Below are 26638 nucleotides of genomic sequence, written 5' to 3' on the forward strand. Positions count from 1 at the left end.
ATGGCGACGGGGGCAGGCTGGCAGCCTCCGTACAGCACCTCGACTAGCAACACCAAATATACCCCCTCTCCTACGTCCACTATGTTCTACGACGGGAGTTTGACGCTGGAATACACTCAAGACCTGCATTTGAAGATGAGCAAGAAGATAGCACAACTGACCAAGGTGTGTTTGTGTGAATGGATGACGGAGGATGTAGTGGTCGGGTCGGCAGGTCGGGATGTTGTGCTGGTGCTGCTGGCGTGGGACAGGATGTCATTTGTAAACACGCCGCTGAGGAGGGATGTGGCGATATTTTAAGGTGTTTTATGCACTGAGTTTGGTGCAGGTGATGCTAACGTTAGCTGTGTTGGTGTTACTGGAGCAGGTTTGGTGATATTTCACTCTGCATCCTCGCGGGGTTCACAGGTCACCATGAAATACTCAGGGAAGGTCTGTTCCTGATGCTAATAGGTCGTGGCTGTTATTCGTCTGTCGTTTTGAGAAAGTGAATTCTATGCAAACTTATCTAGAAGAGTTAGTCCTCCCCTGTGCACAGGCTCCTACTACTCACACTCTCTGCAGGCTGGTACTGTACTCACACACACACTATTTCATGAGTGATTACACTGAGAGCTTTCTAGATGCCCAGAGGAGTGTGTTCCTCTATATAAACCCTCTGCCACACAGTTTAACCTGTGCATGTTTTCCTACCATCACAGGGCTGCCATTGCCACTGAAGGGCTTAGGGAAGTTATGTAATCTTGGAGGGATGCAGGGGTTTGCCAGAGCTGCTTCTTTGTACTCCACCTGAAACCAGTGAAGGATGCAGGGATTGCTGTGTTCTTCTGTAGTAGAAAATTTAAGGTGGCAGCTACGTTTGCAGCATCCGTAGGCTTGCGTCTTTTGTAGAAGGGTGGGTTCAATGTAAATAAAGCAGTTTGTGCGATCATGCTGTGCAGGGGGAGATGAAAGCAGAGAGTAAGAGGACATAAGATTTTACATAACAGGCATGGTGATACTATCCAAGTGCAGATTTAGACTCTATATATAATAGGATGAGCTGTACAAATACACACAACATTGCAAAAAGATTGAAAATATCCAGGATTATAATGCAGCAGTCTCAGTGGTTGATTAAAATTGCATGCTGTGGTGGAGACTGGCAAGGCAGTGATGGCGGAATAAAGGTCTACAGGATGTGTTTTGACCCAACAAGGTTAACAGGGACTTAGAATGTTCTCCTCGTGTTTACATTGATTTGCTGCTCCTCAAATCAAAGAAATGCAGGCTAGGTGAGCTCCAGATGGGATGTAGCCTGAACGGAATAAGCAGGTATAGAAGCTGCATGGACAGACGCTTTGAAGCCACAATCATTGATCCATATGAGAACTAAAGATTCATCCCACCACAAAAATTACAAAGACAGGAGAGCAAACTATCAATCACAAATTGACGGACTTGTTACGCCATAGACTTTCGAGTCAAACTCATTATTATTGTGTATTGGATCTTTAAATTCAGCTCTGAGAATCTATTTGTAGCTGGACTCAGATCTGTCATCTGCATGCAACTCAGTCTATTAAGGCACTCTCAGTAATAATAATCGATGTAAACACGACCCCCGAGGTCAAAGGCAGAGACGCGGAAAGAGAGGACGGCTGCCAGTCTCCTGGACGTGAATGCCTATTTGCATGTGCCATATGACCATGGCAACCGCAGACATCACACACAGGAAAATGATGCAGGAGCTATTTTTACTGGTATAATGAGTTATTATGTTTATGATATTAGTTTGCTCCATCAGTTGAGCATGTGCATAGACACAATATGAATTATGAGTAGGATCCTGAGCTGAAACATTCAGTTGATTTATCAATTAGTGGACATCAATTGTCAGTAGGGTCCGATGTAGTCGTTGGTGTGGTGGAGTTTAGGTCCATGTTGAAGTCAAAGAAATCCGTTTGAAAATGGATTTCTCAGGTGGTGTAAAGAATTGGAGTGCATCTTACTGCATCTCTGCTGTGCTCTTCTCAAGCCTCCTTAAAAGCCAAGAGCACCCTGTGTTGTGTATCCAGATGCCTTTGCTTTTTAAAAATTGAAAGCAGATATATGCCTTTGTGTTTTGCTGGTGTGGGGTAGCTGCAGGCTACAGCTATCTGCTTACCAGTTATTCTCAGTGTGGGCCACGTGTTACTCTACTGTGGAAGCAGTTTCATTTAAAATGGGTGAATCAGATACCAGCGAATTGCTCTTCACGTGTTTCTACTTAGGTGTGATACCTCTTGCATAAACTAAATCCATATTGTCTGTGAAGCTGTTGTGCATTTCATTAATTCTGTTTCCAGTATATTGTGCACACTGAAGTGTGTGAGCACTTTGCAGGGACTGCATCATCTCCTTCTGTAATTGTTATTCAGCAGTGCTTTGAGGAAGAGCAGGTAGAAAGTAGGACGTTTGGAGTTATAGAGCATGAGAACCTTCTTGTTTTGGACATTTTTCAAAGGAGGCACACAGAAGGACAGCCCACATTACCCATTACCTTGTAGCATCAGCAAAGAGATGTACACATAAACTCAACCCACCAAAGTTAAAATGGATGGAGGACAGAAGCTCCTATTTAAACAGAACATTTACTGAAATGAATAAAAAATGCAGCACATCTAATGTGTTGACGCAGGAGCGCTTTTTCAAGACTGGCTTTAAATTGTGGATGCATTTTCTGTCATATGGCTTCACTTTTCATTGCAAACAATAGGACACAGACCCAGCCAACATTGGGTCACGCTACTGTGATTAATTAATCAGTTATTCTGTCAAATCATTTGATCCATCAAACGTAAAAATAGTTAGAAATCCATATGACAGTTTCCTAAATGCCAAAATGTCATCTCCATTAGCTTCTGTTGTCAGTCCAAAACCCAAAGATGTCCAGTTTACTGTCACACAAGACACAAAAAAGCTTATCAAAGCATATGTCTGATATTTTGTTTGAAAGTTACTGATATGATATGAAAATAGCTGACACTTAATTATCTGTTAATTAATTTACCAACAGTTTCAGCTTTACAACAAACTGTACCAAAATGGTTTAACCCAAGCTACTGATAGAGCAGCATATTTTACATGTTACTTTGCTGCCTGTTTTTATGCTTTAAAAGGCACCTATAAATAAAAAGCATTCTTATTATTATTATTATTATTAGTCAGGCTGATCTTGATACCTGTAGGCCTGTTTGTTTGAACCAGATCCAGCTAGCTGAATTTCAAAGCTTTTATTTCTCTCATGCCTGCAAGCAATCAAGAAACCTGATGAGGAATATATGGTCCAGGATGAGACAATTATTGTTGCGGTACTACAGTAAATGGGCTGCTCTGTTCTGATTGAGAGATTGATTACACGTTGTCACAACTGGTGTGAGCAGGACAACAGAAATAGGACCCAAATGTAGACGCTAAAGGCAGAGCTGGTGCCGATCAATAATTTATTCATCAAAAGTAAGAGTTAAGGCTTACTGGCTTGTGAAGCAGGCAAGAGTCAGGCAGCTCGAACAGGCAAACAAATCGAAAGTGGTAAGGCAGGCAGGCAGGCTGGAGATAAATCAGCAGCAGATCAAAAACCAGGTGAATCCAGAACAGGCAACAGGAAAAAAAAGAAACACATCAGATACAAACGGCTGGAACTCAGCAGCATGAGGCACATGGCAATTCTGACAATCTGGCAAGGAGTGAGTGGGAAGCATCTGCAGGCCTGATGAGGGAAAGTGGAAATAGGTGAGAGACTGGGTGGAGTAGGCCAGGTAACTTGAGGGTGGATGAGGGAAGTGAGAACATTTCCTTGTGTGTAATTGGATGGGGAATGGGCCACATACAGCCGATAGCAAAACATACAACATGACAGAAGAGAGTGGACGTTGACAGGTTTTGTCAAGCTAGTTGGTCTCACATGTCCAAACATTTTGGAGCAGATTTTCAAGAAGGCATTATTTGTGTGAGGGTCACATGACCGAGGGTGACAGCTGTCAGTAGGCTGCTTTTTCTTAACCTTGCTAGATTGTCCTTGCATTGTCAGCGAAGAAGCACAAAACGCACCTGAAAAATCAGTAAAACTCTTTACAGCAAATGAAAAATGTGGTAACAGGTGTCAGTCACCCTCCTATAGCTCTGCTTCGACAAAAAAGGTTAGGACCAAGCAGGACCTCATCACTGTAATTTGAACCTCCAAGTTTTTCAAATGTAAAAACTATGATCAGAAGAGAAACAAGCTAAATAAAGATTTGCAGCAAGCCAACAATCCTCCAAACATGACAGCATGACACTTTCATGCAATCATAACAAATAGTCAATCAAATGTTGTCCACCGGTCACGTGACCCGCAGGTTGCTGTGGTCCCTCGAGTGTTTCCGAGGTTCACACAGATCAGCTCCCAACAGAAAAACCCAGATTGAAAACACTCTATGCTGTTTTGTGCAACACACCATCAAAGTATCGGCCCTACTTCCTCAATAAGGCATTGAGATGATTTAATCTAATGCTGTCAATAGGGGCAAGTTTGAGAAACTTGATCCACTTTTTCTATGCTGCCTTTACATTGCTAAGTGGATCGAAAGCTGTTTGCTGTATCACGTCTTAGTTTGTACCCTGCTGTTCTCCGTGTCCCACAGAAAACACTGTATTTTCTCTATCAGAGGGAGTCAGCGTGCCCTTGTTTATGCCTGCTGTGGTTTCACTGAGGTTGTGATGTGGTGTAGTGACTACAAGAAAAGGAGTGTACACTGAGTGCCATTGGAGCATCGGAGCAGCACGACAGCGAAAGAAGGAACAGATGCAAAGTGCCCTTACACCAACACTGGGAGGACAAAGTAAACGCGCTGTGTGCTTCAGCTAATTGGTAACAGAGACTGTGATGCCACTTCATGGTGCAACTGGTGAAGGAAAGCAGTGGACTAAAAGCTCAGATGCTCTGGGATCCCATTAAGACTACAGCACCTCCGAGAGTAAGACCTTCAGAAATCCTTTAATTAGTGAATATAATGGTAATCCTCCAAAAATGATGAGAGGAGAGCAACAGGGTTTTGATAAAGCCAAATGCTGCAGTTGTCCTACTCCAGACGTAAGCGACCTTTATTGTGCAGTTCAATCAATAGTGATCGACTGTACAAAATGTCCTGTAGCCTCAGAAGCGTCCCTCCTGGGTCCCCAAATGTCAGATTTGCCAGGATTCCTCATTCATTCTTCATAGAGCAGCTTTATAGGTGACATATTGATGATAGAAGGACTCAGGCTGTATATCAGGGTTGATAATTGGCCTGTTCATGAGAATTTGCCATTGGTCAATGTAATTGTAGGTATAGTGCAGTTTGAATGGTTAAACATGTAGACTCCATCAATGCTACAGGAAGAAGTCAAGCTGAATTAACACTAATGATACATTTTAATGAGACTCTTCCATGATGTTTTAGTAATAATAATATAATAATAGTTATCTAAATTCCCCTCTGCCCACACTGCTGATGAGAAGACCGGTTCTTTAAAGTCTTTCATTCACCTGCTGCTAGCGAACCGACTCATGAACGGCTCTTTTGGTAGTTTCAGCTGGGAGATGCATGTGAGCGGCGAGTTTGCTTCTCTCCACAAGCTCTCTTAACTTTAGTCGAATGAATCAATGAAATAAACTCACAAAAGGCAGAGCAGGGAAATAAGCTTCCACCTGTTTTTCTCAATAAATAGAAAAATACAGCGGTACATCTCCTCTTTTATCAAGCTTAATTGCCTTGTTAACTCATCGCAAAATACACTTCATTCAAACTTGATAGCAACATAATCAAACTCACCAAAACAGTCTAGTCTTAGTCTTTCCACCGTTCCTACAATCACCAACTCTAGTTTGCTTTAAATAAACCCATAATTCATGTGAGCAGATAATTCTGCTTGTCTCTGCTGTTACTGGTCTCTTGCAACGTCTATCATCTCTTCATGGTAGACTGGGCGGGACATGGGACCCCCACTCCCACAAATATTCCTAAGACTACACAATCCCATGACAGGAAAACAAAATGATACTGAGCGATACCAGTCCTCTCTGCCTCCCTGTCTGCGAGGCCTGACAAAAAAACCCCAACACACTTGGTAAAACTTACAGCTTCCAAGTTTGAAATCGGGTCACGGACAGCAGGTATCAATCCATTTCTGAGCTGCAATGCAAATGCACTCACAGTTTTCCAATCGTTGCGCAGACATTTTCATCACATTCCAGTCAAAAATAAAGTTAGTCCATTGGCATCCTCAGATGGTGAAGGTGCATGAAGGCTTTTGTGTTGGTTGTGGTTGTCAATAACAGAGCCGCTGCCATGCTCAGCTTTCAGCTTTGTACTGGCCCTCAAGATAGTTGGAAGTAAACTGGTTAATGCACACAAGTTTCCAGACCTTCTGGGATTATATAATATATATTATATATGATATATGTATATAACTATCACTGTAATGATTGCTGTAATGATTAAGGTCTGGTTTGCAGATCAGCACAATATCTGAGGCTAATGGGAATGTCATTAGTTTTTGCAGGAATGTAGTCATCAAGCAAAGTATTGGATTAATTGAAATTTTGACCTGCTGATGGCGCTGGATGAAAAGTCAGAGGATCATCAAAGTTATTAATGTCATCCTTAGGGGAGCATGGATGTCTGTGCAGAATTTCATTGTAATACATCTGATTGTGGTTGAGACATTTCACTCAAAACTATCACTGTAAACCTCACGGTGTGTGAGAGGAGAGGCAGTAGCTGAGTGAAGTGGCTGTTGCACCTGACACAAACTCATATTTTAACTGCTAAACACTGCCACAATGGATACATACAGATATATACAGTTATACTATATGGTTAAGGACATCTTTTGTGCCTGTTAACATCACTGAAATCAGGTATATGTTCAAGAGTGTCATAATCCACAGTGGCTCCAAAATCCTCTGCTGTAAACCTCAAATAGTATCCTGTCATATCAGATGTAGGTTATCTGAACAGATCCTAGTTTTCATTAAAACAACAGACCAATATCGTATCAATCAGCTTTAAAGTAAAGAATTTAGGAGGGCCGTCAATTAAAAACAGCAGTTTGAATACTTTTTTAGAAACTAAGGGTGTAGAGGTTGTGGCAGTTTGTATTGTTTGGTACATGGTTGAAACTATGAACATGGACCATGGAGTTTTATTGAAGCACGCATCAACTGTATGCTTGGACTTTACAGTTTAAGTGGACTTATAGCTCAAGTCTCTCAAGAAATGGACAAATTCAGTGTTTCCACTGCATGGTAGGCTTTTTGGTTTTTCTATTGCCAAAAGCTGTGGATAGTATCTGGCATCTGGTAGTTTTTTGGCATCATCTTGCGTGGGGTTCCAAACAAAGCGAGCCATTGCTAAAAGGTGGAGTGGAAACAAGAGAGAACATCTCTCACAGAGTCGTCTGTGATCTGATGGAGGATTTCTCAGATTTTTTTGTGTTGCTGTGACAAACAGACATCCCTTTGATACCCTCCACAGCTTACTTGTGTCGTGTTGAAGATGATATCCCAGTTGTAATCATTCCCGTCCACTCTAAGATGTTAAGTAAAACAAGAGACCATCTGCTGATGGGATCACACCAGCCGTCTCATTAAATAGTTGCGTAACGTGAGAGAAGTGAGTTTTATGTTGTATGTGTTTTGCTGAAATATTCCCATGTACGATGCAAGGAATGCATAATGTTAAACCTGGTCAGTCCTGAATGCATGTTGCAGCAGTGTGTGGGGTAATGTTGACGCAAGATAAAGGTGACAAGACATAGTTCAGCATGGGAGCGTTACACTGTAAAAGAGAACAATCCTTAATGCAAATATATAAAAAATATGTCAGTGTTGTGCCACCTGAAAGGAGGCAGAGGGTCCTGCTAACCGAGGCCACACCGGTCAAACACGCAGCAGACATCCTAGCAGCTGTGCCTTTTGCATCTTATTCACTATTAATGATCCTTTATTAAGGAAAAAAAGCAAAAAAAAAAGCAGTATAGCAAGTATATTTAAGAAAACAAGGATTCGATTTGAGAAGCTAATATTGGACACTTTTGCTTGATAAATGACTTAAACAATTGATTGTTTAAGCTTGTTTCACTGTTTTTGTGACTCATCAGTTCAAGCTGACAGAATTAGTTAACCAGAAAATATGTTTTCATCACTGGTTATTGCTGTATTGCAACCTAATCATTTTAAAACACTCAGAATAATTGCGCTGCGAAGGATTATTTATGGAAAGCAAGCTTCAGTGGAGACACAAATAGTGATGCGAGGTACTCTTATTCCTGGGAGATGTAGAGACAAAGAAATAAGAGAGATGAGAGGAGGGGAGAGGAGGAGATAAAGAAAGAAGGGGGAAAGATAAAAGGAAGACAGCAAAGGGAGAGGAGAGAGAGATGAAAGCAGCAGGCACACCAGCGTCATTAAAATAATCATGTATAATTGAAGGAACATTTCCATGGCTGACTTACTGCTGGGAATCAAAGGCTGAAGCTGTAGGAGAACAGGAGGGCAACATCTACGCTACTCTCACTTCTTTCACCGCAATACTGTCAAGGTACCACCAGTCATGCACTTTTAAATAAAAACATACCAGTAGTGATAAGTGAGGGATAAGTTTCTGGCATCTATTGAGTAGTTTCTTGTTAGCACGATACATTTTTTCTTGGTTTTACTCTATTCAGGCTTTAGAATCAAGATCAACTAAATTGTGAAGAATAATGAACTCTTTCTGGTGTTTTGACCTCTGATTGACTCCTGAGTGTTTGTGCTGCAGAGCTCCATTTCAGTCATGCAACAGCTCGATGCAAAGGTTTATTCTCGGGGCGTGAAACAAATTTAGTGTAGTTTCAATAACTAGGTCTAGTTTATGATCATCAGGATGGCAGCTGGCACCCTCTTTCTGATGACAGAATTGGGGTAGCAGTGACAGTTTTTGTAACTTTCCAAAGCCGAAAATCCCACAATCGAGGTTTAATCTTCCTTCTGACTCCATGAATGTGTGGCTGACTGAGTGAGTGTGCACTGTTACCCCTGTTTGTACAGACTTTTTGCCCCACCTTCAAGTGAAGCCATTTGGAACAGCAATAAACACTTCTGCCTCCAGATGTGATTGGACAACATGTCGTACGAAGTGGCTTCTGTGAAGCATACTGAGACCTTTAGTCTAGGCATTGCTCTCTCTTAATGCATTAGATACTGATTATACTGGACTTAACTGATTCTTCAAAGTGGATGTTGCAGTTGCACAGGTTCTCCCTCGAAGCCACAGTTTCCAAGTGATTCACAATAAAAGCTTTCTGTATGAAATTTGAGCACTTATGTGTGTCGACTGTCCCAGATGATTCATGCTATCTGTGAATGTGGATTGTTGGTGTCTACCACTGCTACTGGATTTTAAGACGTGTGATACTTATTCTGCCAAATGCCCTTTCTCGCAATGTTAACTCCAAAATGTAATGGGTTCTTGCTTGGTCCATGCTACACCCTTCCACCAAGATTCATGAGAATCAGGCCGGTGGTTTTTCTTTAATCCTGTTTACAGACAGACAAACAAACAAACTGAACTGAGAGCATAATCTCCTTGGCGGAGGTAACGATCAAACTGATACTCATACCAACAAACTGACTAAACGTCAAGCTCTTTAAATATGTAATAGAAAAATGTATTAACCTATTAGCTATAATTATTGTAGTTTTTAATTGCAGCTCGGAATCATTAATTTGGACAACGAATTGAGTTAGGGTTAGGGTTAGGGTTAGTTTCCTGCCAATTCAAGTACAGTGGAGCTTTCAGTATTGTACCTGTAATGATTACTGCTTGGTTGTTGATCCAAGTGATGTTTCAGTGTCAGAAAGTTCGAATGAAATAACTGTGTCATTATGCCTTATGGTGGATAATTAGCATAAATATGCATACTTTGTTTGTCTTAAAACCTTTCACTTCACCTGTAAGTGGAACAACATGTGGAGTTTGTAGTTCTGATGCCAGCAGGGCTGCAATTCAGCTGACCATGACTGAATATTAGCTGCTCACTTGGGGCTTCAATTTGCTGAAGCCTAAGGTTTTTTAAAGCTCCTGCATATAATTTACCTCCAGCATGTATAAAACCTACTTAGAATCCTTTGCAAGAGCGCAAGCATAACTGACAACATGTTATTCACTTAGGCTTGTTTGTGGGGAGTGCCACAGCCAACAGAGGACTTTCAGGTGTCCGTATTTGAGGACCTCATGGGATTTGAGGTCATTTTTGTGCTAATTGTGAAGTGAAAAAATATCCACAAGTGAAATGAATGTCTTTGTGGCTGAAAGCTCGGACCTTTGTGAGAGCTGCCTCAGTCGCAGTCCTTGCTGTGCCGTGCTGCTCCCACCGTCTTTGTTGTGACGATGTCTTGGCTCAGTGAGCTTTGCATGTGGTGTAATCCTGGTTCAGTTTGTTAGGTTTGCCTGAGTCAGGCTTTTTCTATGAAACTCTTTGAAAAATTGTGTACAAACACTGCAGACTAGGCTGTGGCCGGCAGATCTTACACCAACAATTGAAGGGATGATTGACGATTGTTTTTTCCTCCACCCACACTATCGGAGCTAAGACGTAATAAAAATGCATTTAGAGATGTTTCTGGTGGAGCGGCATCTCCGCCTGCTGAGTGCCGCCTTTTTCCATCACCAGCACCCTCCATATCTATTCTCCATATGCCGTTTTCAATGAAATGTCTCGTCTCTTAATGACGATCTTCTGTAACCTCGATCGGATGAAATGGGAATCGAAAAGATAACCTAACCTTGCTTTAGACACAAAAGGAGGTGAATGTATTTTACAGCTGTGTATACACTACTCTGTCTATAATGCTGTCTTCAATCAGAATGCAAAACCTATTCCTCTCCTATCTTGATGTTATTGGTATTGATTTTGCTGTACTCTGAATGAAGAACTGAGCTTCACTGTAGAACTATTGATCTGATATTGAAACAGTGGATAAGAGCTCTCTGTCCCGTCCTCATTCTGTCATCTAATTCTCTTCCTCTCCAGGTAATTTATGCTCTCAACACCAAGAATGACGAACACGAGGAAGAAATTGAGTCTCTGAAAGAAGCCCACGAGGATGAGGTATGGACACCACAGAGCACCAACCACTTCAGACTGTATAAGACACAGAAGCATGTCGATAAAGTCACTCATGATTTTCTTTATTGGTTTCAGTGGTGAAATAACATTTTCCTGAGATTTTTCCTCGCTGAACAGTGTGCTGCAGTGGGAGGAGAGGGGCAGCAGGCAATCCTGTTTCACACCGCAATTTTGGTGTCAAGGCTGTCAGTATTTTAGCTGTCTGCCGCCCTCCTGCAGGGAGCAGGTCAATGCTGCACTGTGCATGGTGCATCCACGTTTTTGTCATATTTTAGAGGGAAGGCCCATTTTTCCCAAATCATGCAAACTCTGCTTATTCACGCTGCTTGTCTGTTTCACTTGTTCATCTGAAGCGGACAGAAGCACACAGTGTTATTTTGATTAAACCTCTGATGTCATTCAGGTTGAGTTAAGATTAATTCATGCATTCACAGCCTCTGTTATTGACAGCAGTTTACAGGTGTGAAGCCCTGCCTTTTAAGCTGATTAACCCACTTTATAGCTATATGAGTTACAGACTCCTGCCATATGAAGGGGAAAGCCCAACATAAAGTGTGTTAGAAATGCACAACAGCTCCGGTGCTCCTTGGCATAGCTTCTCCAAGTTCTTGGATCATTTACTGGAAGGATAAACACATTCTTCAAACAGATATTCCCTCATGTTGGTGATGGAGATCGTAGTATAAAAGCTTAAGTATAAAAGAGACGGCTGTGGTTTTATGTGGGGTTATGGGCTGGACTGCTTCTTGGCGCAGACTCCAGGGGTCTCATTTATAAAACAGTGCGAAGGATCCCTACTGAAAGCGTGTGTATGTGTGCACAAAATTCGAAAAATGGCATGCATAAAAAAATTTCACTTAAAACCGTGCATACACAGTCCACCTTGAAATGTTTACACGCGGATGTGCCTCATATCCCGCCTGCTACACGCCCACATTAAACCACAAACGGTCAATGCAAAGCACCGTACGAATGCTGATTCATTTAAACAAGCCTGCTCATGGTATGTGACGTGAGTACGACACACAGGTTTGTGGTACTAACCACCAATTAAAAAGGAAGTGTCAGAAGAATTGCATCCTACTGTGAGAGTGTGTCTGCTACTGGTGGGGGCAAGGACACACAAATGGCCTCAATACACAGTTAAGTGTGCGTGGCTGCCACTGCAGCGACTTAACGCACAAAAACTAAGCAACAACTAAAATCATACTTGGTGAGATATACACAATTTTAGAAGATATTAAGTACTATTGACGCTCTGTACTGCATTTCTTTAATGCAGTCTGGCCCTGTTCTCGGCACACCGGTGCTGGGAAACGTGATGACTCGACTGCGCTAATGGAAGATTGAGTGAACCTTGATTTAAGATTTGAGTCTTTTCAAATTAAAGGGTTCTTATGTAATAATTATGGCTCACTACAAGCACAAGTACAAGTTACACTGCTGCTGAATGTTTATGATAATGTGGATCTATAATTAATGTTTGATGTTGAGTGGAATTAAATGTGTGAAAGGCTTCACTATATCATATAATAATGAATTATATATAATATCATCTGCATTGCTAACTTCCCCTGTCTCCAAGATGTTTTTCGGCATGAGTCAGAGTTTACACACAGGTGTGCACATTCTCCTGTCAAGTTTGGTTTTATAGATCACAACCTTTGCTTTCAGGCCAAGTTTTGCATGCACAGTTATAACTGAGACCCTTGGTCTTTAGCTTGCAGATGGATTTTTTTTCCTCTTTGGACAGAGCCAGACTACCTGTTTCCCTCTGCTTCTAGTCTTAATGCTAAGCCAACCTAACCAGCTGCTGGCTGTAGCTTCATACAGGCATGAAAGTGGTATTGATCTCATGATCCAACAAAAAAGAATTATTATAGGGAGTATATTATAGAGAGTGTTTCCCAAAAAGCTGACCTATTCCTTTAAACTGGTAGCAGCATGTTTGAGCTGCTGTATATCTGCACCTGTGACGTGCTACATCCCATACACGAACGCTAGATCCTCTCCAGAGAAGCTAATCCAGCCCGGCCACTTCAAAACCAAATTGTCAGTCACTGTTTCTGCCATCACTGTGATTGGTCCTGAGCGTTAGCAGCCAAACACACAGTTGATTTCCTGGACTGGTTCCACAGCAATCGATTAAGTCTGGCTGTAGATCAAAAATCATGATCTCCACTGACAGGCAGAGTTTATTGAAGGACCAGACCGAAGCTCATATGAAACAGGTTTAAATGTAGTTGATTTCATTCATCATGCTTTCAGAGAAAAGCTTCAGTGTACCATGTTCTAAGGTGTTAATTTAATTAGTGTTGTTTTTAAGTGTTAAAATTTTCATAGTGGGACTTGTCTTCCCTGCCAAGAAGCATTTCTTGGAGGCAGCAGCGTTGTGCTGGCTCCTGCTTATATTTATTTCTACATTTTCCCCTCTACTTCTTATTTCCACCCACTCTGTATGTGGGTTTTGGAAATCCTCTACAAGTTGTAATTGTTGTAATGTAATGTTTTTGTCACATTACATTGTCAAACCGGCTGCACACACACAACTGTGAGTCGAATTCTTGTGTTACACTATTTCTGCAGCTTTCAAGAAGTTTTTCTTCTCCTCTCCCGCTCAGGTCCAACACATTGTGACGGAAACCAGAGACAAGATCATGCAGTACAAGAGTAAGATGGCGGACGAGGCAGACCTGAGGCGGCGGCTGGCCAGTCTGGAAGAATCTGTCGAACTCCACGAGCACATGAAGAGACAGGTCATTCACTGCTGCTGGGCGCCACAGGGGCGTCATTTAGTTTGGTTATGTTTAGTGTGTCTTAATGTGTTTTCTGTTTGTAAATTCTAGAGACATTTTCCTTCTTATGTCATTATCTTCATGTAGCTCTGCAGCAGCCTTTAATGAACTGAATTAATGCGATCTGAATGGAGCTTGTGATAGGATATAGCAGCGATCGCATGCAAATAGCAGTTGCACATTTGCGTAATGTATCGCAGTTGCCGTAATGGAATGCAAAGCAATGTAATGCAGCTGTTGTAATGTTTTGTTACCGTCAGGCTTTAGCAGAGTTTGAGATGTACAGGCAGAGAATGGAGGATTCCCAGCTCTGCACTGAGGCCCAACACACACAGAGAGTGGTTTCTATGAGCAGAGAGGTAAGGCTTTACACACACACACACACACTCATAAATATATATAATCACACAGCCCGTTGAAAGACTCTGTTGGGCTGTTTTTGTACTGGGAGGATAGAGATGCTCTGTGATTCCCTGTTTCTTGCTGATAAAACATAAATAAAAGATTTTTGGTAAAATATTGTCCACAGTACTCAGTTTTGAGATGTAAGCTTGGAACAATATAAGTTGTGCTGTATTATGCTCATCACTACAAGTATACAGCACTTACGAATTCAATAAGATAAGTTAACATGGAGCACAAACGGCATGCCTCATGTTTCCACCTGCGTCCTGGTGATTTTTAACTGGTGTATGCTGTTGCTATGGTAATGGTATGCATAATGCACAGCATATCATAACTAATGCTGTTTATAAATGCCATAAGCCAGTATGCATGTCACGCTGCTGGAGCGCTTACTTGTTCACACAATGCTTACCAGGCAGGGTGGGGCTGCTGTGAGACCCGAGCTCCGCCATACAGCACCAGCACCTTTTACAACCTTGAGTCCAAAAAGGTTGCGCTGCGTAAATGAGAACAGAATGTAATGATTTGCAAATCCTTTTCGACCCATGTTCAAGATATTTAATGTTCAAACTGATAACTTTAATGTTATTTGTAAATATACACTCATTCTGAATTTGACGCCTGCAACGTTGGGACAGTGTTAACCACTGTGTTACATCACACTCAGTAAGCGTTTAGGAACTAAAGACACAAACTGTTGAAGTTTTGACAGTGACATACTTTTTGATTCTTGCTTGATATACAAGTTGCTCAACAGTAATCATCAATATTTTGCACTTGATAATGCACCACAAATTGGAGATGGGTTTGGATGATGTGCAGAATCCAGCTTGGCATTGTCTTGCTAAAATAAGCGGGGATGTCCCAGAAAAAGACATCATCTGGATGGCAGCCCAGGTTGCTCCTAAACCTGTAAGCACTTCAAAGAATTATTGGTGCCTTCACAGACGTGAGCTTTTGAACTTTGCGTTGACAACAATCTGGAAGGTCCTTTTCGTCGTCAGCCCATAAGACACAATTTGCATTATTTCCAAAAACAATCGGAAAGTCAGAGTGTTCCAGAGCCCATGTGCTAATATCCATTATAAATTGGGCATTCTTCCCGCATTCTCTGAATCATTTGATGATATATATAGAAATTCCTGGAGTCCTTGCAATTGTGCATTGAGAAACATTTTTAAACCGTATTTGCCCACACAGTTTATTACAAAGTGGTGAACCTTGCTCCATCCTCGCTTGTGAGCGACTGAGCCTTTCCAGGATGCCCCTTTCATACCCGATCATGATACTGTCACCTGTTACCAATCAACCTGTTTACCTGTGGAATGATCCAAACAGGTGTTTTTGGAGCGTTCCACAACTTTCCCAGTCTTTAGTTGCTCCTGTCCCAACTGGTTTGAAACATGTTGCTGACATCAACTTCAGAATCAGAGTGTATTTACAAAAAACAATAAAGTTTGTTAGTTTGAACAATAAATATCTTGTCTTTGTACTGTATTGGACTGAAGTTGGGTTGGAGAGGTTATGCAAACATCCTGTTTTTATTAACATTTCACATGAATCAGGATTATCAATGTGATACAATACAGTGATAAAGTTATGCAGCAAGTATCGATTACAGAAATTAGGTACAGTTACAATAAATCCACGTAGGCTGTAAAAAGACGCAGGTTAGCTCAATATCAATCCACTATGATTACATGCATCATATTATCACGTCATGTCATGTATCATGTCATACGTCACATGACACAGTATCATATACGATTGCTTTTGTAGAGTCTGATGGCAGTGGGCGTGAATGAACACCTGAAGCGTACTTTGATGTGATGAGCTGGTGGCTAAATGAGCTCAGTTCATCAGCTCTTCATCTTTGCTGGGATTGGTGTATGTAAGCTTCGGTCTTGTCCTTCGTCTTCCTCTTTGCCACTGCCTTCACACTGTCCGCCTTCAGATGCGTCCGCTAGCATCACATGACATCACATCCCATATAACATTTTTGTATATTTTTTCAACCTCATGTCCGTCAGATCCTTTGATGTGACAGCAAACACTGGCAAGTTTGTTTGTCGCTGCAGTTTCAGCACGTTGAGTTGTAGAGAAGCACTTGTTTTGGCACAGAGAGATATAACAAGTATACTGTCAGCATGATGCTCAGGGATTTTCAAGAGATTCTGCGAGCATTTAGCTTAGCACAGGAACAGACCTGGCTGGCAATAACACATAAACGACTGAAACGGAATAGAATATGTTTCGTGGTTTCAATAGGTGGAGGAGATGCGTCGGGATTTTGAGGAGAAGCTACGGGCGTTCAGCCAGGCTCAGGCCCAGTTTGAGGCGGAGAAGCGGCGAGCGCTGGAGGAGCTGAGGGCCACCCACCGCCAGGAGGTGGAGGAACTCCTCAACAACCAGCAAAACCAGAGCGCCACCTCCACCGAAGACCAGGAGAAACTGGCCGAGCTCCATAGACAAGAGGTGGGCTAAGAGTGAGAGAGGAAGGAAGATAGATGTTTGGCTTGAAGCATCGTTTTGGCTTTAGTGGAAATTTTATACAGCAAGTTACTTGACGGGGTAATTGCTGTTTTGGAGGCTTTTTAGCTGTTCTGAGCATGAAAATGTAAAAAATCAAGAGTTGTTAAGTTGGTGCAGTTGGCTTATGAGTTTTATATAAACCTGCAGTGGTAATAATCTGGAAATGGACCTTTGTTGCATGTCATCCCCTTATTTTATTCCCATTTTTTCCTTTCCGCTCAGCTGTTGACTTACCAATATAACGCATTGACCAAAGACAAATCTTTTAAAAGAACACAAGATAGTAAAATATGAAAAAATATATTTGCAGTTGGTGGTTTCATTGCAAAGATGTCCAAATGTAATTTAGCATCTTTGACTCACTATGACTAACATTCACATCCATCTCTCTGTGTAGGTGGAGGCATTGATGGAGAGGGTGGAGGAGCTGACAAAGGATAAGGTCCGTCTGGTGGAGGAGTACGAGACCAAGCTGGGCAAAGCTCAGGAGTATTATGAGAGGGAGCTGGAGGCCATGAGGAGAACACACCAGCTCACCACTGAGAACCTGCTGGCCTGGAAAAGGACCGAGGTAAAAGCACAACACACACACCAAAACCTGACCTGTCTCTGTTTCACAAGCTTGCCTTCATTTGTTAAATGGCAGGAATAATAATGAACACAATGCAGCCCATAATGTTAAACCAAACCTATTTCAGGTGAGTTTGTTTCCTGAAAATAGAACTTTTATCTTTTCTCTTAATACTTACGAAGGTTGTTCCTCATTTCCATTCCAGTATTCTAGCCTTACTCACAAACTCCTTTCCATATCACTTTTTATGGCCGAGTTTTGAACAAGCAGTTGCATATTCTGACATTCAGTCAAAAGCATTCATTTGGAGTCTCTGTTTTGGTCTCCACCAACTCCAGAGGGAAATATCTGGCTCTTTAGCTGATAAATGCTCTACTCTGTTTGCCGTTTGACAGTGCAGTAGGTTTGTCAGAGCATTTTCAGAGCCAATGGCCTGGTACTGGCAATGTTTGTTTTCTTTGGCTCATTGCTTAGTATTTAATGATATAATTCTCTGCTCATGTGAAGGTTGAGCTTCGCAAGGAGTTCCAGGCTCAGGAAGCAGCGCTGCAGCGCTCGCTGTCCAAGCTGAGGAGCGAGCTTCAGAAAGCACAGGAGGAGGCCAGAGAAAACCGAGACAAGACCAACAGACTGCAGACATCGCTGGCCAACGCCGAGGGAACTGTCAAGGTGCGTGAGTGTATGACGATGGACTAACAGATCAACAGGTGGATGGCCGCGATTCTTTTAGGGCCAACCAAGGACAAATACTCACACTCAATACTCAAAGACCAAAATAAGAACACTCAACATCTGATTCAGCTAATGTGTACAACGCTGATTTGTTCACAACCATGTGAAAATAGTGTAAAGCCACAGTGTCAACCGCCGTTCATACAAACATCCCCTTTATTCTTGTGCTTACAGTATTCCCAGCAAAGCACAAATGATATAAGAGTGTTCTTTTGGTTCAGTTTGGGAAGGAAAGTGGCCTAAATTAGATGGAGAACAGTTGCAGAAAACAAAGGCAAAAGTAAAAGCCTCAGGGTGAAAACGATTTCAAGAGTCGAAATCTAATGTGGTGTGCGCTTACTCTGCAGGCAAATCTATAGAGTCTGAATAGCTGGATAGGTTCATGTGGCTCTAGGCTGTGATGGGAGCGCTGTGGTTGGGTTTTTAAAATACCAAATGTTTGATTGCTGTGGTGTAATTGTGAGCGTGTGTTTCTGTGTGTGTGCAGAACCTGCACAAGCAGCTGGAAGAAGCCATCCAGGACGGAGAGATCTGGGTGATGCAGCTGAAGGACACTGAGTATGAACTGGAGGGCAGCAGGGAACGAGTTCAACAGCAGGCAACTGAAATCCTTCATAAAGCCAGTAAGATGTACTTCTTGTCATCCACTCACTCATTTGCCAGCCTGGGTTATATTCTCAAGTTTTTGTCCATTATGACTATTGGTCATAACACCTCATTATAGAGATTCAGTATACAATTGGGCTAGCCTGCTACAGCTACCATAAATCTTACATTTAACAAAAAAAAAAAAAAATGAAATCCAGAAAGTAGTCCCCTGGAAATTCCTAGAGCTTGCCTCTTGCGGTGGACTGCACAACATAACAGATCCATTTCCAGGTCAGTTGTTCTCTGACTCATCTAGTTTGTTAACGTTCGTATGACGTTGCCGCTCACTTTCGATTTAGCTTGCGTGCATCCTAGAACCGGTGTAGCAAATGCAAGAAAATAGGTTTATTTTCAAATGACCAAATAGCAGAAGTAAAATGAAAAAGGGACACAGGGTTCAGTTGTTGTATACTGCCGAGAGAGTGAAATTTATCCAAACATGAGCATAAAGGAACTAGCTCCATCTGGGGCCACGTGTCTTAAAGCTGCGTAGATTCACCACTACGATAGATTTATAACGCATTAGGGGTCAGTTTCAATCATTTTCCTTTTGATTGCCTGACAGCGATTAACCTGTAACTTACTGCTTAGTCAGTGATGTCCTGGAAGATTTTAATGTCCCAAACAAATGAAAAAAATCCAGTCAAACATTATGTGTGTTTATGGACTCTATTGTCTTATGTATTTGTGTTTAAGTGACTAAAAAGGACAACAGTATGTCGGAAGCTCTGGACATGTTGCCCTTCACATCCTGAAAACTCTTAGGCACATTCTGCTCAGCTGCATCTGCATGGAGCCTTTTTTTCCAGAATAACACTCAGAATAAGAGCCCCATCAAAAAAGCCTCTTGTAAACTGTCTTGTTTGGAAAGAATATTGGTTCCATTTGAAAGCTCTGGATTAAACATTTTATAATCCAGTCAAAAGAGGAACATTTGTCATGTAAACCCTCTTTTGACTACTCTCTTTTTTTGGAACATTTGCTCTTTTTCTGCTCATTTCAGTGAAAAATGCACCACACTTTTTCTCCTTCTCGTTTACCAGCTCTCTACCAGTGTTTCTCAGGGGGACCTTTGAAAAGATGGTACCTTTGGGGAGATTGACAGAAAGCTCGCCTCCTGTTCAGCAACTCTGGTTGCAGAACATTGTGATAAAACTGCCTCAGCAGTAAAGCAATAATAATGTCAAATGCTCAAATCAACTTTAAGGGTTGCCTCTGGTGGAGATTAGTATTCAGTGTGTTGTACGAGTCAGATTTCTGACTGTGGTTCCCCTTTGATTCAGTGAGTCAGTGATTCTGATTTGACTGTTCGCAGGTCAGATTGGCTCCTTGCAGGCCACCCAGATGGCCCATGAGGCATCCATCAGGAACATGGACCAGGAGCAGAGCCGGCTGAAGGAGAAGCTCAGCAGGCTGGAGGAGGAGAGGGAGGCTCTGCTCAACCAGAGCCAAGCCGCCAACGAACAGCACAAACAGCAAGTGCTCAAGCTAGAACAGGTGCTATTAACCCTTCATTCATCCCAGTCCAGTCTGAGGGGGGATACAGGTCATGAATCATATAAGGCTGAAGCGTTTCTCTCCTCCCCCTCAGTCTCTGCGTGAGGAGCACCAGGGCTATGAGAAGGAGCTCTCCAGGCTGAGAGCACACTATGAGGAGGAGATGCTACGCTTCAGGGAGGCGCAGGTCAGAGCGCTGGAGGAAATGGAGGAGAAGCACCAGGCCATGAGTGAGGAGGCCCAGCAGGAGAAGGAGGAGGAGAAGAAACTCCTCATGACGGTAAGTCCAGTGTCCAGTTTTGTTACATGGGTTGTGATTCCCTGTTACCATATGGCTGAATGCTACATTGACATGCTGCTGTGTGAGTGAATCAAACCCACTGTCAGAAAAATCACAAGCTCAGCTGGAATTGCTCTCTTGTGGACGGACTATTTTAAGATACGTGGACACAATTGACCATGCAAATCTGTTTCAGAGATTGCTTGTCTTTACTCTTATTATTATTATTATTATGTATAATATATATTATTATTAACCTTATAGTGGGACCCAATGGTGATTAAACATGGAAAAGTCTGTAACTGAAGTGACCAATTTTCATATAAAAACAGTAATTACATACACAGCTCTGACTCGAGTGTTACTCTCAGGATTTTGTTTCTTTTCAGTGCAGCAACATCAGCAATTAAATTTCCTCCGCAGAGCAAAATGGTCTCAGTCATTGCAGAAACATGTATCTCGAAGAAATGAGCAGCTCCACGAACCGCCTGTGCACATTTAATTAGGTCAACATTAAGACGTGAGAACAACACGGCTCTCTCGCTGTGTTTCCCTCTGCGGCTTTTATTCTGTCATCCGCTCCTCATTTTCCCTTCTCTCTGCCTCTGAGTTCAAAGGAGCAGCATGAAGGGAATACAAATGTCCCTGTTGCCAAAGGAGCAGTAACATCAGATAAAATTACACAGGTCAAATTCATTTACCCTGATTCATTTACCAAAACAGCGTTAGATTACCCTCAACACGTGCTGGTAAACAGCGAGGAGGACTTCACTGGTTCTTACTCGTGTCTGTTTATTTACATGCCTCTGTGTGCTGCCATGTTTCAAAAGGTGTGAGCTTACTCACGCTGAGCTGTGATCGGTCAACAGTGATCACGTAACATTGGTTGGATGAAAGCTGAAGGAAGAGGAATGTAGGAGTCTAAAACCAGATTCTGTTACAAACTGCAGAACTACTAATAGCTAAGCACTGCAGTCGTGGATTTTAGGCTCAGATGGGTCGTCCCACATTTTAGTCTCACACAGTTGGACTCACGAGAGACAAACTTTCAAAATCAGTGCAGCAGAGGCTGAGATATCCTGACTGTGTAGCCCCTAGTTTGTATCAAGCTCCAAAAATTCTATATCCTACACCTCCCATGATGCAACTTGGTGTATCTCACTGCCATCTTGGTTAACACCCGCTTCATTCAGCCTGTTTGTAGCACAGGCGTTTTGTTAAAAGTGATCTTGGCCTTGGTTGAGTGTCCAAGCCCAAGCTAAGATAACCCTGGTGACATCACAACGACATCTTTAGGGTTGTTTGGTCAGACTTGACAAAGCTTCACCAGAACTGCAGGAGATATTATTCAACAGGATGAGTTATTTGAGACGATTATTTCTCCAGGAGAGTGGGGTGATTTGCACATTACCTGCACTGGTGATTTTAATCCCATTATAAGTACAGCTGCATTTCAATCAGTCAAATTCATTCAGTCATTTTTTACTAAAGACCACATGACTGAGGTTGGTGAAATTTGCTTTCATTGCAGCATGGTAGGTAAATCCTCTCGAGCCTTTGCTTAACTCCTCCTCCAAACAGCAAATGTCCAATCATAGCTTAATAGCTCTAACAAGGCACCAGCGGCCTGTTAAGCTTTGCATTTCTCTGCATGTTGACGTGGTGTGCCTGAGGCTCTAAGAAGAGCAATACCCCGTATGTCAAGAGTCTGGAGACTGGCTTCTTTTTTTGTAGCCTTTCAAAAACATAAGACACAGAACAAACATGTGAGGAATGGATTAAACTTGTCTTTATTTGCTCTAAGGTAAACTGAAAATGGTAACATGTCTGGCTTACTGCGGAACTACCTGCAGCAGTAACCAGTGCCGTGCACAGACTTTTTGAAGGGCAGGGGCGGAAAGGAAAAAAAGGGCACATATAGCATGTCCTCGCCACTGAAGAGGGCACTTTAGCACGCGTTTTGGCGTCCAAGAGGACACTTTAACACCCGTTTTGGCTCCCATGGGGCACTTTAGAGCGCGTTTTGGTATCCAAGAGGGCACCTTAGCACGCGTTTTGGCTCCCAGGGGGCACTTTAGCACAAGTTTTGGCGTCCAAGAGGGCACTTTAACACGCGTTTTGGCTCCCAGGGGGCACTTTAGAGCATGTTTTGGCGTCCAAGAGGGCACTTTAGAGCGCGTTTTGGCTCCCGGGGGGCACTTTAGCACGTGTTTTGGCTCCCAAGAGGGCACTTTAGCATGTGTTTTGGAGTCCAAGAGGGCACTTCAGCGCGTTTTACAAAAACTGGGCCACAAGGGGGGGGCGGTCGCCCCCTCTGTGCATGCCACTTGCAGTAACCAAGCGTCACATCCAAAGGCAATGGCCATGTTATTCTGTTAGAAAAATACCTTTTCAGGGCCGACACATCTACTGTTTATGGATATGCCAATCTGTTTGCCAAGACGCAGCTGTATCAGAGTCAGGGTAATGACAGCAGCTCAGTCCTGCTCTTTGTTTGTCTCGAGGACGTTCATTTGGCTTATTCCTCACATCCTCAGATCTTTCTCTCTCGTAAAAGTGAAGCACACACTTTGAAAATACGAAACAACAAAGCATAGCCTTAATCTAACCACTGGGTCGCTTGTCTGAGAATGTTTTTCTTCCATAGTAAGAGTCCAGGGAATTCAAGGGACGTTACAACGAATAATATTTTAATTAGGCTGCCTTTTATTGTTTTTTTTTCTTTTTAAAACCGTGCCATGGGGCGAACTCGTACAGCCCTTACAGCACATTACACCATATTTGTTCACGCTCACTTGGCTCCACCTGCATTCAGCGAACATTGAGAATCCCATACATACTGGAGCTTGTTGACATCCGGAGTGATTTAGCTTCGAGGCAGGAAGGCAGCGTGGTATGCATTACAACCACCACAGAGCCACTCAGTCCAGATTATTCCTTTAACGTTACAGCTTTCCGTCTAAAATGAAGACATATTTTCTGCCTCAGAAATAATTACACACTTTTTGACTTTTAAATAATTTTGAACTCAATCCCCCTCTCTCTGTCTCTTCCCATATTTCTACTCTTTCATAACATTTCTCTCTCTTTCCCCCTCTTGATCTCATAGTTCCAGTGCTGTTTGAAGCTGACTGCTAATTGGTTGATTTTCATTGACATTAAATCCTGCCTCCGAGCCAAGTGAGAGCGGTGAGCGAGCATGTGGGTATGTGTTTATAGATTCCCTGAAAGAAAGAGCGATGCAGAGAGAGAGAGAGAGAGATGATGAAAAAGGAAATATTATGTAAGCCAGAGTGGAGCTGTGCCTCATCATCTTTAATGTCTGTTTTCATTTGGAGCGAAATTAGAGAGGAAGAGGTCGACGGAGATGGAGTGAGGGTGGAGATGTAAAGAAAAGACACAACTGGTCATTTCATCCTCTTTACATTCGACTTTTGTTTCTGTCCAAATATATTAACAAGTTTCTAAACCGAGGCAATAAAATGATTCATTCTACAAATTTCTTGTGCTGTATTAACTTAGAATCCACACAGTCTACACAGATGAGACGGCAGTAGAGTCGAGACTTTGCAGTCATATCTCGAATCTCCCTTCAGCTGAGTGTTCTGCTGTGGATGTAGATTTATTCATCCATTCACGTGGTGGGTTTGTTTCCGGGAGCTACGACACAATAAAATGTTATAAGCTGATGTCTGTCGCTTGAGGAGCTTGAAACGTGCTGTTTCAGTTCAGCCAGGAGTGACCACAGGAGTTTGCACATAATGTATTGTTGATTGGCTCAGACTCCACCTGCAGGTCGTGTTATCTGTGGTTGGATGTTAAAGGATAACTTTCGTTTTTTACAACCTGGACCTTATTTGTAGCATTAAATACGACCATTTACTCACCCAGACAACTTTGGTGGCATTTGGAGTCATTTTGAAGAAATTAGCCCCAGAGGAGCGGCGCGTATATCTGTATAATGCGAGTACTCGGGGCATCCATGCGCAGCCTCTATAAACGCATAATCTGCGGAAACTCGTTCATATTCCAATATTTTGTTATGATATGCTGGCGCTATTCCCCTCTGAGCCCGTGGTGGCATGTTATCAACATCCAGCGTCTCTAGGCAACAACCTCTGACGTGGATGATGTCATTACCGAACGCCGGGCGCTGCGAGCAGCCACAACACGGCTGACTCTGCGGCGGTCGGCCACGAATACGCAATAACGAACCATAGCTGTGCCAAACTACAGCTAAACTAGCCGACCGCCGGCTCAGAGGGGAATAGCACCAGCATATCATAACTAAATATTGGAATATGAACGAGTTTCGCCGCAGATTATGCGTTTATAGAGGCTGCGCATGGATGCCCCGAGTACTCACATTATACGGATATACGCGCCGCTCCTCTGGGGCTAATTTATTCAAAACAACTCCAAATGCCACCAAAGTTGTCTGGGTGAGTAAATGGTCGTATTTAATGCTACAAATAAGGTCCAGGTTGTAAAAAACGAAAGTTATCCTTTAACATTAGTGTCAACAGTTCGGATGGTCTCATTGGATGCAGCAGCAGGTTAAGACAAGGGCTGCAACTAATGATTACTTTCTTTATTGTTTAATCTGTTTATTTACTTGATTGATAGTTTAGTATATAAAGGGCTGGAGCCATCAAATGTTTGCCATTTTTACTTGAAAATGCACTTGAAGTAATTAATGGGTCATCAAAGTAGTTCCAGAATTATTGCGTATTGTACACAGTACAGCTAGAATTTATGAGGATACAAACTTGAATTTTCATTTCATTCAAATCCTTGTTTTGTATGTCCATTTTTTTCATGACAGTTTTTATGATGGAATATGGAATATTTTAATTCTCTGTGTTTTTGAATTTCTGTGTGTTCAGTGGAATTAAGTTTTGGACCCTAGAGCAGGACGGGGATGGCTTGCAGCAGTTCAGTTTAATTTTATTGAAAAGGTGATGAGAGGAGGATTTGGAAAGCTGATCCACAGTTTATGGTGAAGTGGGGCAGACAGGGAGGTTGTTGGCCAAAGGACAGACAGGCAGGACACTGCGAGGCAGGTAGGGATCACAGAAAGATATGAGCCTGGGTCACAGGCAAACACAAAATTAGAAACCACAAGGAAAATACTAACAAGCCCCAGAGCTTGGTCAGAGCGTTAATACCACATTAGAAAACTGAATGATCTGCTGCCTGAAGACTGGTGTGTGGAGTCAGGGTACTTATATGCTGCAGCAGCTGGATGAGTGGATGGGTTTCAGGTGTGCAGGGTAATTGGCTGGAGGCAGGTGATTGGCAGCAGAAGGGAGCAAGAGAGGCACGTCCAGACCAACTCACACACACACACACACACACACACACAGAGAGAGGGAAAGAACAAAGAGGAAACCAACAAGAAACATAAGGCAGGGTTAAACAGCTGGAACACGGAGGCACAGCTGGACCATGACACCATGTTTCTATGGATGAATAACTGATGCAGGTGCATCTACTATACTGTTTCGTTAAAGAAAGGATGTGGATTACTGGTTGGCTCCCATGTGGGTAGGATAAGACGGGCGGTTGCTTTGTAGTTTGATCACGTCATGTGAGAAGGAAGGTAGAGCTTGGAAAGATTCTCATTGTTAAAACTTGCATTTTTCATACCATCAGACAACTCAAGGCGGTGAATAACGATGTCAAAATCCTGTAAATCCAGTATTGTGAGCAGTATGGCAAAATCTTCAATAACTGAGAGACTTCCATTACTTCTCTGTATGTATCATCATATTCAGCAACCATAGTAGCATTGATCTAAGGCTGCATAATAATCAGAGCTGGTCATTATTGTGCATTTTCTCGATTAGCATTATTTCAGCACATGTCAGGCATATACAGGGAAACATTTGAAATCACTGAAATGAATAGCTAACCAGCAGTAAAGCATTCCTACTAACCAACCCCTGCAATACAAACAAAGCAGAATGATGCTTGTATTTCATAAAACATGTCTACCATTGATGTCAGTGCTGGGAATTAACAGCT

The 26638-nt window shown here is 42.4% G+C and overlaps 1 protein-coding gene across 1 annotated transcript in view; it reads left to right on the forward strand.

Moving 5' to 3' along the window:
• The window catches only part of fam184aa (family with sequence similarity 184 member Aa), a 48058-nt gene continuing 21420 nt past the window's right edge, over window positions 1–26638 (forward strand). Inside the window, exons 1-10 of the mRNA XM_041966365.1 lie at window positions 1–165; window positions 11056–11133; window positions 13773–13907; window positions 14207–14305; window positions 16620–16826; window positions 17281–17454; window positions 17962–18123; window positions 18674–18809; window positions 20150–20331; window positions 20426–20611. Of these exons, the coding sequence (XP_041822299.1) occupies window positions 1–165; window positions 11056–11133; window positions 13773–13907; window positions 14207–14305; window positions 16620–16826; window positions 17281–17454; window positions 17962–18123; window positions 18674–18809; window positions 20150–20331; window positions 20426–20611 (1524 nt within the window). The remainder of the gene's footprint in view (window positions 166–11055; window positions 11134–13772; window positions 13908–14206; window positions 14306–16619; window positions 16827–17280; window positions 17455–17961; window positions 18124–18673; window positions 18810–20149; window positions 20332–20425; window positions 20612–26638) is intronic.

Source organism: Chelmon rostratus, chromosome 24 (genome assembly GCF_017976325.1).
Source record: "Chelmon rostratus isolate fCheRos1 chromosome 24, fCheRos1.pri, whole genome shotgun sequence".
Taxonomy (NCBI): domain Eukaryota; kingdom Metazoa; phylum Chordata; class Actinopteri; order Chaetodontiformes; family Chaetodontidae; genus Chelmon; species Chelmon rostratus.